General features: G+C 29.3%; 1 protein-coding gene across 2 annotated transcripts; it reads right to left on the bottom strand.

Annotated features, from left to right (window-relative positions):
* Positions 1 to 12220: 12220 nt before the first annotated feature.
* Positions 12221 to 14084, bottom strand: LOC124421359. 2 transcript variants are annotated; one of them, XM_046956445.1, is made up of 3 exons: positions 13999 to 14084; positions 13359 to 13930; positions 12221 to 13283 (listed from the first exon to the last, which is right to left on the bottom strand). In XM_046956445.1, exons 2-3 carry the CDS (start codon positions 13927 to 13929, stop codon positions 12994 to 12996), a joined length of 861 nt encoding a protein of 286 aa, XP_046812401.1. In that variant the 5' UTR covers position 13930; positions 13999 to 14084; the 3' UTR covers positions 12221 to 12993. The 2 variants fall into 2 exon arrangements, with proteins under 2 accessions (XP_046812401.1, XP_046812397.1); XM_046956441.1 differs by having other exon boundaries at positions 12221 to 13930.
* Positions 14085 to 14707: the final 623 nt, after the last annotated feature.

The following is a 14707-nucleotide window of genomic DNA, read 5'->3' as shown; positions in this document are numbered from 1 at the left end:
ATGACCATAATTTACCATTTTCTCAGTTTAGTTTACCTTTCCATAAATTAAAGACATCGCTTCTTATTCACCAATTTATTTTCGTTATTTAGTTTAAGATCATGAATGAATCAAACTCTACATTATGCCTGCACATTATTTGGAGACACCATTTGGTTAAAAATTAGCATTTCATTTATCCAGTATGTATGTTAAAACTATTTCTGAAATATTGAAAATATTTTAAATCATAGCAAAACAAATATAAAATTTATGAAATCCATTTAAAAATCATTGATAATCCTTTTTAATTTTTCTTTCAGTTTTTTTCAGTGTATATCATAATAATGATATTGTCTTTTTAGCGATTCGTTATTTTTTTTATCACAGACATAATCCTTCCGATATTACTCAAAATTGTACTATATACAACTCTCCCAATTATGAAAATGTAAAAAGAGAATGTTACAAAAACAAAATCAGCTGTAAGCTTATTTATAAAAATAATAATTATAAGCTTAATCAATTTTTTTGTAAAAAAAAAACGAAACACAAATTAAGTGCACGATAAATAAATGCTAACAATAAATTCACTTCATGAAGAGAGTTAATGCCTAAAGATGTTTCTCTATAAAGATTGTTAGATTATGTGGGCAAGGAGTAAGACATGAAAATGTGGTACTATTTACTTTCCTCGCCAAGTTCTACGAAGGCAGTGGAGCTCATGTCATGGCCGAGTGTTTTCCTTATTTGTGAATGCCGAAAGGAGAATAGATGAAAGGTTATTGTTCGGATTATATAAAATAAAGTAAATTGTTTTTTTTTTTTTTTTAATTTACATCTGTATGTAGGATTATATAAAAGAATATTTATTGTTGGAATATACATATGTACATATGTAATGTGTGATTTTACTTGGTTTTAGATGAAGTTATACAATGTCATATAATGTTGACAAGTAGTTGTTGATGATCATGCAAAAAAAATTGTCTTTTGCCGGAACGATTATTGCAATAATAAAATGTTGGATTTGATCTAATAATGAAAATATTGGATATACGAGGTGAAGTTTTCTGATGTCTACTTGCATTCTATAGAGAGAATGGAGTAACTGATGAATTTGACTGATAGAGTTGGCGGAGTGATGTGTTAGAATGTTTAATCTAACAATGGACGTAGTGCAAGGTCGTCACTGCCCTCTCTTTGATTTTTTAGCGATTTTCCTGCATGATCAACATATCTCAACATACTCCAATTTCCTAAAAAAAATTGCTTTCTAAATTAAATAACTCCTAAAGTGTAAAATTGAACAAGTCTCAAAAATGCAAAATAGCTCCCAGTGAAAAAAAAAAATGTATGAAATAATTTAATTAATTAATAAGTCGAAGAATTTTATTTATGTAAATTAACTTCTTAATACAATGGCAACAATAATGAAAGAACTCCCAATTTTAACAAAATATGCTTAAAGCAACATTCACAATGCTAGCAACAATTTGGTTTTTTGTCTATTCGTTTCTTGGTCATAATTTTTAATATATTTATACACTTCATCTTCGTGAGAAGGGTATATATAAGTTTATCGTTCCATTTGTAATTTCTATAATATAATTTTCGAATCTATAAAGTATATATATTCTGGATCCTTATAGATAACGGTGTCGATTTAGCCATGTCCGTCTTTCTATCTGTGTGTATGAAGTCGAAGTGCTGGCATGTTGCCCTATCTCACGGTGGTACTTTTTCAACCACTGGGTGAGTAAAAAGTAATCAACTTACCACTGTTCCTTTGTATATCTTACACACAAATTTTGTACATGGATTAACATGTTCAAGCACTTTGCTCAAGTACTCGAGCTATCTAGTCTATTGCCATAGTAGTCACGTTGGGGAAAGACAGGTGTCATGATCAAGCTCAATTGCCATACATAATGTCGCTCAACCACACTACTATGGCTCTGCTTTTCGGCAACAGCACCTAGAAGGGACGTAATTGGTAGTCTGAAACACGGATCATATTAATTGAGAAGACTTTTTTTCAGCAATCAAAAAGACCCACTGAGATATGTTGATCATGTAGGAAATCGCAAAAAAATCAAAGAGAGGGCAGTGACGACCTAGCACTACGTCCATCCTTTCCTTCTTGCTAGATTAAACATTCTAATACATCACTCCGCCAACTCTATCAGTCAAATTCATCAGTTACTCCATTCTCTCTATAGAATGCAAGTAGACATCAGAAAACTTCATAAATATTCTTTTATATAATCCTACATACAGATGTACATTAAAAAAAAAACAATTGACTTTATTTTATATAATCCGAACAATCACCTTCCATCTATTCTCCTTTCGGCATTCAACAAATAAGGAAAACACTCGGCCATGACATGAGCTCCACTGCCTTCGTAGAACTTGGCGAGGAAACTAACAGTACCTCATTTTCAAGTCTTACTCCTTGCCCACATAATCTAATAATCTTATATAGAGAAACATCTTTAGGCATTAACTCTCTTCATGAAGTGAATTTATTGTTAGCATTTATTTATCGTGCACTTAATTTGTGTTTCGTTTTTTTTACAAAAAATTTGATTCAGCTTATAATTATTATTTTTATAAATAAGCTTACAGCTGATTTTGTTTTTGTAACATTCTCTTTTTACATTTTCATAATTGGAAGAGTTGTATATAGTACAATTTTGAGTAATATCGGAAGGATTATGTCTATGATAAAAAAATAACGAATCGCTAAAAAGACAATATCATTATTATGATATACACTGAAAAAAACTGAAAGAAAAATTAAAAAGGATTATCAATGATTTTTAAATGGATTTCATAAATTTTATATTTGTTTTGCTATAATTTAAAATATTTTCAATATTTCAGAAATAGTTTTAACATACATATTAGATAAATGAAATGCTAATTTTTAATTAAATGGTGTCTCCAAATAATGTGCAGGCATAATGTAGAGTTTGATTCATTCATGATCTTAAACTAAATAACGAAAATAAATTGGTGAGTAAGAAGCGATGTATTTAATTTATGGAAAGGTAAACTTTTTGTTTCAACAGTATAAGTTGAACAACTCTACATTTGGTAAAATTTTTATGGCACGAGATTTGGTAGTTTGTATAATTTACTTTTACATTTTTTTCTTCGACTCTATGGCAGAAACATTCGAATTTACCATACAAAACTAAATAGAAGTTTAATATTAATTTTGAATAAAATCAATAAATAAAGAAAATTAATTTAATTGTGTGACAGTGGAAGAAACTCATTTGCAGTCAAATTATCTTCAATTATCTCGAAATTTATATGGAAAATCTACAAGTGCAGGGAGTCAAATGAACTTATGCTCCCTGCTGATATAATAATCTTAACCAGCCATATAATATTAGAGAACAACTATATGCTTTATATTGCTCCATCAAGGTATTAATACCTCATATCAAGCTAAAGCCAAGCATAACCTTAACAGCCTAAAATCGGTTTCCATATTACTACACACATAACGGATCATGAACAACCTTTTACATAAATACACCACAAAGGTTAAACCAAATTAATCTTAAGCACAACATCATCATCGTCATTATTAAGATCTGCATTAAATGCCAGTATAGTTTCAACTTATTATAAAATCGAAATTGAACTTTAATTATCGCTAATTAATGTTAAGTAATCATTGCTCAGATTGACTAATCACATGTTAAAATCATAAAGTATACAGTTTTAAACACAATTAACCAATTAATACAATTAATTAATTACGTTTTAAAGCTTAAAATTATTCTACCTAACCTAAAAACGTGATTATGAAACTATTAATTACCAAATTAATCTAATCATTTACATTATTCTAAAAGTTATATTTTTAAAATTATTTTCTAAAATTATTTAAACACTAATCCAAAATCAATTACACACTATGCTAAAATCTAATATCTAATTAAACACTTTTCTTACATTTATTAAACTTAAAGGAAATACAAATCAATATAAATGTGGGGGAGATATTAATTCAGTTTTTGCTTTCCATGAACTCAAATACCTAAGCATAAAGTGTTCCTACATTTGTATTCATTTTATATTACAATTCTAACCTAATATTCCAAGTTTTAAGTCTAAATATCACAGAAATTTATAAAAGTTAATGCTAATTTTAAAATCTATTCGTAAAATATAATCGGAACTATAATATGCTTACTTAATAAGAAGTGAACTATGTATATATCATAGAAGTCTATTAAACTTATCTATCTTATCTTGAACTCTACTTTTAAAAAATTGTTCGAATTATTCTTTATTCTAAATTGGAAATTTTTTATTCGTTCGAAGAAAAACAAAAATTATTCCTCGATTAATCGAATAATTTTTATTCGAATGACAACCCTAATAAATACCAATTATTGTCTTTACTTAAGCCAAAATATATTCCATTAAGCTGTTTAAAGTTTCAGAAATATGAATTAGCATAGTATTGTTGCGAAAGTTGGACCAAAAGGGACAAAAAATAGGACAAAAGGGGAAAACTGCAAAAATTAGTACTTTTGTGCTTTGAGACTATTTTTTCTGTTCGAAAGCAACTACGCCTTTTTATAATATAGGAATTATGCATATTTTGGAAGCCCAGCCAAAGGATGTAAAAACGGACAAAAAAAGCAAATTCTGTATTTGCTGTATAATATATTCTAAAGGCACCAGATTTTAAATAGTAATATTTTAATGGAGCAAAGGACTAACAAATATCATATTTTTGGGTGATATAAATTAAACGAATAAAAAAGTATAATCATTTCTCTTAATAAATGTCCTATATGATTTTAATTTTAAATATCGGTGTATGAAATAAATAAAAACAAGTAGGAAAGTATAGTCGGGCATGGCCGACCATATAATACCCTACACCATGAGTATATTTTTAAAATTTTTACTTTTTATAAAATTTTTATTTTTTATAAAGAAACTTTTATGTTGAATATTACCATAATTCCAAAATATTTATGCAATTTATTGATAAAAAACTAAAATTTCTAAATGAGGCTTTATATAGGTCAAATATGGGCCGATTATCGGTAAATTTGGGAAAAGGATATATTTCTAAATAACAGTTAGAATCTTTAATTTTTGCACGAATAATTTTAACATTCATGTAAACATTTTAAGTAATAAATTGGTGGGCTATCCGTGACGGGAGCGGTACCTTCCATATTAATTTAATAAAAAATTCGTTTATCTTAAGATAATGTAACAGTTAGAGTCCTCAAATATTGTCGGAGGCACTTTAGTGTCAATATGATTGTTTAGGATAAAATGTGGGAGGATAAGCGTTAGGGGGCATGGCACCCGTTTATATTGTAAACTATTACAGTTAGAATCATATACAACTTATACAACTAAATTCTTAAAATTTTGCACAAAGAACTTTAATATTCATATTCATTCATCTTGAAATTTGGAACATTGGTAGATATATTCTTAGAGGGTGTTAAAGACTATATCGTTTTTCAAAACTTGGACTAGGAGTGCGCAAAGAGGGTGAAAAGCAGTCAAAATTAGTACTTTTGAACATAAATACCAATTATTGTCTTTATTAAATCCAAAATATATTTCAATACATTTTTAAAGTTTCAGAAACATGAATTAGCATAGTACTGTTGCGAGAGTTGGACCAAAAGGGGACAAAAAACTGGACAAAAGGGGAAAAACCCAAAGACCAAAAGTCTTTGAGACCAATTTTTCTGTTCTAAAGCAACTACTATCTATCGGAAATATGCATATTTTAGAAGCCCACCAAAAGGGGGTGGGCTAAATTTAAACAAGTATGAATGTATAGTCGGGCGTAGCCGACCATATGACACCCTACACCAGTCAGTATGTATGGGAATTATTTAAAAAATAAAGCATTTGGTTTGTTTTTTAACTTTATTTCAGAATATTTTTACTTTTTTGGCAAAAAAATAGATTTTTTTAAGAGTGCTCAAAGAGGAGTGGGCAAAATATGGCCCTATCCTTAAAAAATTTGGTAGGGGGAGCTAAGTCTTCTTCAATATTATTTATGTAGAATTCAAAAGTGTTATTAGTGTTTGTAAGTAAATTTGACCTTTAAGTCATTTTCTGAAGGGTCAAATAATGCCCGATCATTACAAAAATCGGTAGTGTCAATTAAAGTTCTATAAAACTAAGTTTTGTCGACATTTGTTAAAATAATAGATCATTTAAATTAATTATAAGCCAAAAGGCCCTATTTGGGGGGTACGGTTGTATGGGGGCTAGTCGAAATAAAGGACCGATTTTAACCATTTTCAATAAGCGTTGTCCTTGGGCCTGTACCTTGCGCACAAGGTTTACATGGACAGCCAGCCAGACGGACGGACGGATGACGGACATAGCTTAATCGACTCAGAAAATGATTCTAAGCCGATTGGGACGAATATTTTTGTATGTTACAAACATCAGCACAAAACCAATATACCCTCTCCACTAAAGTGGTGTAGGGAATAAATATTATAAAAGCGGTTAAAATTAGTACTATTTAGCATAAACACCAATTATTTTTTTTACTTAAATATAACTAACATATATTCCACTAAATATTTTTCACAATAAAATTATAAGGAATTTCTTCATAAGGAGACCTTAAAAATTTTCAATGAATGAATATTCAAGTTGTATAATGTTATGAAACCAAATAAAATCTAGTACATGAATAATTTTGTTCTACACATATTAATAATGTAACTAGTTAAATAAGGTTAAAACGTTTTTAAGGGCTGGACACAGTACGGGAGATATGACAAATTAGAGACCGATCGTTAAAAATTCTTTAAGTTAAATTTCTGCTATATTTCAGTAAAATTTTCTATAATTTACGTAATTAAGTAAAAAGTAATGTGTGTTTAAGTGGTTTTCTGAAGCGAATCTTGCACTAAAAAATTTAAAATATGCGCTTATAATATGCACTATAAAATGGGAAAATATGCACAAAAAATTTGGCATACTTTCTACAAGAGCCATACAGCGATCCACTGAAATTCCACCCCAAACTTTTTCTACTTCCTTCCATAAATCGGCCAATTTTTTAGGCTTTTCTCTCATTATATGCTGCTCCACATCATTCCAAAGGTCCTCAATAGGATTGAGATCCTGAGATTGGGCTGGCCATTTTAACACGTGAGGTGTGTTTTGGATCATTATCTTGCATAAATCGCCACCTAAGTGGCATGTTGTCCTCTGCATAAGGTATCATTGTATTTAGAAGCAAAGTATAACAAGTAGTCCGACTCTTTGACAGCAGTACCTAACTCTAAGCATGTGTTAGTGAAAAAGTACCTAACTCTAAATATGTGTTAGTAACAAAAATGTATATGTATTGGTGCATTCCAAACACACAGAGTTTTATTAAAAAGTTACAATTTTAAATTTGTTCGAATTTTCAATACCAAAAATTGAAACTTTGTTTGAAAATTAAAATTCAACAACAAAAATGAAATGTCAATAATTAGAAAAAAATATTTTTTTCCAGTTTAGGAAAATTAAACAAAATTTTGTATTAAAAGTGATATAAAATTATTTATAAAAAATACATATTTTTTGTGCACAACCGTAATTTCGCGTACAATCCTTAAAAGTGGCCAAAAAAGTAAGTTAGACATTTGAGGGGTTTGAAAAGTTTAAATTTCTCACAAGAGAGTCGAATTCACACGACACTCGTAGATGTGAGAGAGTAATTTCCTGTATATGAGAGTCGGATTACTTGTTATACTTTGTTAAGAAGTATATTCTGGTATACATACTGGTCCATACGAGTATCAATCTTTTTTATAGGACCAACACCATGCCCAGAAAATGATGCCCACATCATCACTTTACCCCCACCGTGTTTTATTGTTTTACTGGTGTACTTTGGATTAAGTTGCATGTTCAGAGGGCGCCATACATACTTCTTACCATCCGATCCGAATCTACAAAATTTAGATTCATCACTCCAGAGGACATTTTTCCAAAAAATTAACGGTTTTTCGAAATGCTCACGAGCAAAGCACAACCGAGCTTGTGTGTTCTTTTTTGAAACATGTGGCTTATGCTGAGAAATGCATCTACGTAATTTTTTTCATTAAGTCTTCTTCTAGTCGTTCTGCTTTTCTCTCTGGATTATGGTGGAGCTCTTAAAAGGATCTTCGACAGAGGCTCTGTATATTAAAGAATCCTCTTTACGTGAAGTTTTTCTGGGCCGAGGTGCCTGTGTATTTTAAATTATTATTAAATTATTATAAAACATAATTCTGAATATGTCTGAATATTTCTTAAAAAGTTATTTTGGTATGTTCTAAAGCTAAATAATTTAAAAGCTACATGCTTTTAAAGTGCCAGAAATATATATTGGGAAATATTCGTTGCGAACGTTGGACCTGGAGGGGCGGTGAAATAGGCATGTGGGTAATTCAAACTTAACGGGTTATTATGTGTAATTTAGGTACTTTTTCAAAAAATATGCAAATACTTGAGAAGTATTTTGTTGCAATCAGACAACAGATACTTTAAAAAATGATTTGAAGGTCAGAATCTAAGGTGTGTTTCAGAATTATAAGAACACTTTTTATTATTATATTTTTCTTTAAAATATTTCATAAATTTTATAAATTATTTTGGAAACATGATCATCTTTGAACGTGCTTTTCATCGATGTGCAATTTATTTCAAATTCATTCGTAATTTCTTATATTTTTCAAATAACAAGTTTGTCTGTGTTTCAAAATTATAAAACACTTCATTATTTTTTAAAAATTAAACACAATTTTAAAAAATTATTTGGTAATTCGGACTCCCTTATATTTTAGAAGATTAAATATTCCAGAATTTACACTTTTTACTAAAGTTTTTATTATATTTTGATCAATATTTAATGATTCCTGTGAAATTCCATTTTTTCGTAAATTAAGGCTTTCGTACGTTGATTTCCTTAGTAAACTCGATTGGGTTGTATCCCCTAAAGACTTTCCGTGGACTTTACTTCTAGTTAGCACTGCTCACCACTCTAAAGCAGGTGTATTTTTGGTGTTAAACCAGTATTTGAAAAATCTTATGTTGGGTATAAAGCATTTTCTTGCTGAAAATTTAGTTTTTTGTTGGACTTTGTATCATGAAAAGCACAAAATTAATTTCTAGAGTTCCGGCATAGGACGTGCTGTTAATTTTACATGAATGAAATTGGAATTGGAGTCAGACGTCGGAGCAAAAAGCTGCACTAACCATCAGCAACCCATCGCCAAAAATTTTTCTTGAGAAAGTGTAGGGAATCCTTGCTCACTTCCACTTTTTTCCTTCGAAAATATAAACTGATGTAAAAACTAATGTCCTCCACACTGTTATTTTAGGCACTGAAACGCCAATCTGAGCTTTTGTATTTATTAAACTTAAAGTTGAATTGTTCTTATTGCGTATATTATGGGAAAGAGTTTTCTGACATGCTGATCACTTGGTTTATGCTTAATTATCACGATAAATAAAAAAATAAAAACTTTTTCAATCCTATCCAATTTCTGAGCAATTTGCCTAAATTTCAAAAGTTGGTCTTTTATGGCCGAAATTTTACCTTTTGCAGGGTCAGAATGAAAAAATCACATGGTACATCAAAGACACAATTTTTTATTTATTTTAGGACCAATTATATCCAAGTTTTTTGGACTTCTAAGTTGCATAATTGGTTTTTATTGATTTGGTTTTATAATTATGCAACATTAAAATAACGGAAAACTTCCAGAAATGCAACAACAATAATCTCAAAATTATTTTTTTGTATATGTATAAATAGTAAACGCAAAAATGTGTTATTTGTACAATTTTTTGTAGATCCATTCAATACTTGAAGAGAAATTCGAAAAATATATTTGTTCTTATAATTTTGAAACACACCTTATTTATAAACACTAATAACTTGATTAAATTCTATAGAAATAATGTTGAAATATACGTTGATTCCCCTAACAAAATTTATAAGAATAGGTCGATATTTAAAATTTTTTTTTATCAACAATTAGCATAAATATTCAGGAATTAGGGTAAACTTGTTGTTAACTGCTTTATTATTTAAAAAATAATCCAATTTTTAAACACACTGACTTGTGTAGGGTATTGTATAGTCGGTCATGCCCGACAATACATTCATACTTGTTTATAAATATTTTCAAGTACAGCAAAAATATTTCTTAAATAAGTAATAAATAGTAATATGACTATGCCTTTGTGGTATTCTCAAAATCCCACCCTCAGTTCTAAAATAATAAAATATTGAATGAAAAAAATTTTGACTGCAGAAATTATTTACCAAGGTTGGCAACCGTTATCGCTAACATATCGTTACATCTAAAATACCTTTCAGCACTACTACCGTTAACGCTTAAAAACCGATACCGAAATGAGTCGAAATACGGATAACACTAAAATAGCAATACCGAAATAAGTCAAAATAACGATAACTCCAAAATATCGATACCGAAATAAGTTAAAATATCGATAACGCCACATTGAAGGCCATATTCCAAAAATCACCATGAAGTTTGTTAGATTAATTATCAGAGTCCATATATAGGTCCGATAGTATTTTTTTGCGTGAAATTCACTGACACAAAACTTTAATTTGTAATTTTTGGTGAAGATAACAATTTTCTGGGAATAAGTACAACACAAAAAAACAATTCCACTAATTTTTATAACAATACTGCAGAAACATTGTAATAAGTTGTTCTGATTTACCTACTTCTTAGAATGGGTCATGCAGAAACATTTCAGATTTCTGAAAAGAAATCTTGAAAATAATGATATCTATCGTCTTTACTTTCACATCCAGTTTTGAGGAACAGTGTTGTGTTTTCTAAAGTATTTCTAATAAGTTCTTCAGCAATACATAGTTATAGTTATATATAATTTTTATTCATAACATGTACTGTACTGACATGTACTTAGAAAAATTAAGAACATTTTGCATTAATTTGGTTAAATTTGCTTTGCTTAATCGTGGCCGTGTTTTACACAGCCATACGAACAAACGGACATAGCTGTGTCGACTCAGAATTGGAGGGAATTTAAAATGCTTGTCTTACAAAGTTTTTAAAAAACATTGTCGTAATATTATAAAACAATAATATTGTCAAACAACTTACAATCGTGTAAAACACATTACGTGACATTGCCAGTAAATTATCTGACATTTTTTATTGTCAGATGTTCGAAATTAATGCATCTGACAATAGAATCATTGCCAGATAAATATTTTCTATTGACAACGCGTTGTATTAAAAGAATATATGCAGCTAATATAAGATGCCTTAAAGTATGCCGATCGATTCAGAATCATTTTTTGTGTCCGTCTGTCTGGCCTTGTAAACCTTGTGCGCAAGGTACAGGCCGCAATTTTCAAGATTATTTAGAATTTGTGTATATGAGCCTCCGGAACTTAATTTTTTTCCGGTAACGGTTTTGAGGAGCTTGATGACACATATCGTGGCCGATTATCAACAATTATGCAGTAATTTATTCAGACGCATTAAAGTAATTTTTGAACCGTGAGCATTAAAGTAATTTTTGAACATGAGTAATTTTCTGAAGAGGATTTTTATATGCGGCAATTATGAACCGATTCTTATAAAATAATTATGTTACTAAGTTTAAACTTTTTATGTCAGCGCTGTTCTAGTAATTTTCTGATTTTTTTTTTTCAGCAAAGTTGTTCTTATATCCTCATAATTTTTTGTAGACCGATTTTGGTTAATATAAAACATGTTTTCATTGAATATCATCGTTGTAATTGTAATGGGGGCTTATATGAGGCTTATATGGTAAATTACCGACACATTCCGCATAAAATTCGGAGCGAATTTCATAACCATATTTCATAATTCATATTTTTAAGCCAGTAATGATTAGAGTTGTTAATTATTCGTATTTAAAATTATTCGAATAAAAGTTGCAAAAAAATTTTTTATTCGAGTAGTCGATTAAATTTTGAAGATTCGTCGATTATTCGAACGAATAAAATTTTTTATTCGAATAATTTAAAGAAAATATAAATAAAACACAATTTTAGTTTAATTATTAACAAATTGGTTTATTATTCAAAACAAAAAAAAACAAAAAAGAAATAACAATTCATTAATAATAGTTAAAAATAGTTAAAAAATCATATAAAAAAGAGATCATATAAGAAACATTTTCCAAATTTTAGTTATTTCTATTGAAATAATCTTTTAAAAACAATAAATAATTAAGTTTATTAGCTTTTAAACGGTTATTTGTTTTATTTTTAATAAAAGAAGATTTTGAAAAATTACGTTCACATAGTGTTGATGTTGGCGATACTGTAAGTAAAGCATTTAATAATAAATCAAGTTTATCGGTTCTTTTTTTAGATTTTTCGAGATAAACTAAATCGTCGTCAATGTTATTAGGATCTTTTTTGTTTTTCAAGGATTTTACATTATTAATGGATTTGTTTAGTTCTCCTAACAGTGTATCAGATTCTGTTTCCATAGTTTCAACATGTTCATTAATATCATTTTCATTATTATCAACTTGAAATAATCGAGAAAATAAAACATTTGCATACTCGTTTGTTTCACTTTTTGTTGAATATTTACGTATTTCGTTTATTCTAATCTTTATACGTTTAATTATGTCAGAAGAAAATGCATTATTATTTTTTTCTAAATTGTTAATTAAAAACTGTAGAACTCCCTCCAGCTCTATTAACGATGAATTGTCTTTTCCTAGTTTTTTAATAGCAACGTCAAGTGGTTTTAAAGTTTTACTTAAATTATATAATAAAATAATCTCAGAATCTGTAAAAGGTGTCAATCCAAAATCAATTAAAGCATGATTTACACATTTATAAATCCGAATAAAATTTTCTATCATTTTTGATAGTGAATACCAACGATGTTGTACATCATGTATCAAACGAACTTCGTGCCCTTCCTGCTTCACAACATATTTTTGTAATTCGTTTTGTTAATGTGAAGATTTATTAAATAATTTAACAGTCTTGCGCAACTTACATATGGCTTCTTGTACTTCCAATTTTAATTGAAGCTCATTGTTTATTTGTAATTCTTCCCCAGTCTCATCTTCACTGTCACTAAAATCTTCTTCACTTTCTTCTATGATTGCACGATCTTTACGGACATAGATGGTATCAACTACGGCCAAATGAAGAGCGTGATTGATACATAATTGTGACTCTGCCGTAATGTTATCCCCATACTTCCCCATTACTGCTGCACCATCATGGGTAGAACAAACTACATCATTTTCAAAATTAATTCCAAATTCTTTTAATTTATGCTCAATCGAGCCGTAAATGTTTTCGGCAGTACCTTTCGCTTTTAGTTCTTCCAGTCCCAAATTAAAGATTTTAAATGAAGTTTCTTCTGTATACGTTTTAACGCATATATTAACATATTTGTAGTTGGAGACATCGGTCCATTCATCGACCACAATTGAAAACCGTCCTTTGCGATCCCTAATTTTTTTCAATTCAGATACAAGTTCGTCTCTCTTTGCTATATAAAACTTTTCTACATATTTCCAAATTGTACTGTTGCTTGTGGGCATTGTGAGGCCCCGAATGATAAAATAGTGTTTGATTAGTTTGGAATTTCTGAATGTGTTTGTCGACATTCCATCCTCCGCCAAACATCTGCAAATAATTTCTTCAACGGAATTTGAGGAACTCTTTTTCATATATTTTTCCAAAAGCCCCGTTTCATTGTTGGAGCATGCTGTAGACTCTTTCTTGCTTTCAAGTACTATGTTGTGCGCCGTTCGCAAATGATAGAGTAGTGTAGATGTTGTTGATCCGTGACATTTGTATATCTTTGGACACTTTTTATACACAACTTGACTGGTCTTGGTATCTTTGTCAAAATATTTCCAGGCCGAGCTCATTCTACAATATAAATGTGAGGTTTTTAATTAAATTGTTTAATTAAAACTAGTTTTTAAATATATACTTACTTTAACAGTCTACACTTCTGTCTATACTTTTTAAAATTAACTTTATATTTTTTTAACTTGTGTCAAGACAATAGCAAATGGTCTTCTTCTTTCCAAAATTATAAAAGTTTGATTTGAATATGCAACATATGATTACCCGTTTAAATGCGTTTAGTGTTCATATAAATACAGGCTTACACAAGTACAATTTATAGTTGTAAGCTTATTAAACACATTTCTATATTTATTAATAATTTTACAATATACCAGCGTAATTTTATCAATATTACAATAAAAGATTTGTAAAAAGTGATTTTAATATATTATTCGAATATTCGATTAATCGTCAAAAATTGTTCGAATTATTCTTTATTCTAAATTGGAAATTTTTTATTCGTTCGAAGAAAAACAAAAATTATTCCTCGATTAATCGAATAATTTTTATTCGAATGACAACCCTAGTAATGATCGTTTAAGTAATTTTCTGAAGGTGACCTTATATGGGGGTATGGTCAATTATAAACCGAACCACTTACAATTTGGTAGAGAGATTTTGGCTCGCGAGAAACTTACTTGTATCACATTTTATCGCAGTAGTCGCATTTTTTAACCAGTAATGAGCGTTAAATTAATACTCTGGAGGAAACCTTGTATGGGTGTAAATTATGGACCGATCCTTCCTAAATTTGTTGGACAGATTTTGGCTAGCATTAAACTAATGTGTGTCAAA

Source organism: Lucilia cuprina, chromosome X, assembly GCF_022045245.1.
Source record: "Lucilia cuprina isolate Lc7/37 chromosome X, ASM2204524v1, whole genome shotgun sequence".
Lineage (NCBI taxonomy): Eukaryota > Metazoa > Arthropoda > Insecta > Diptera > Calliphoridae > Lucilia > Lucilia cuprina.
Note: the sequence above shows the minus strand (reverse complement) of the source record. Positions and strands in the feature narration are given on the sequence as shown.

What these genes read in the sequence shown, in the direction of transcription:
- LOC124421359 (XM_046956441.1), bottom strand. Translation starts at nt 13,929, where the DNA reads ATGAGCTCGGCCTGGAAATATTTTGACAAAGATACCAAGACCAGTCAA.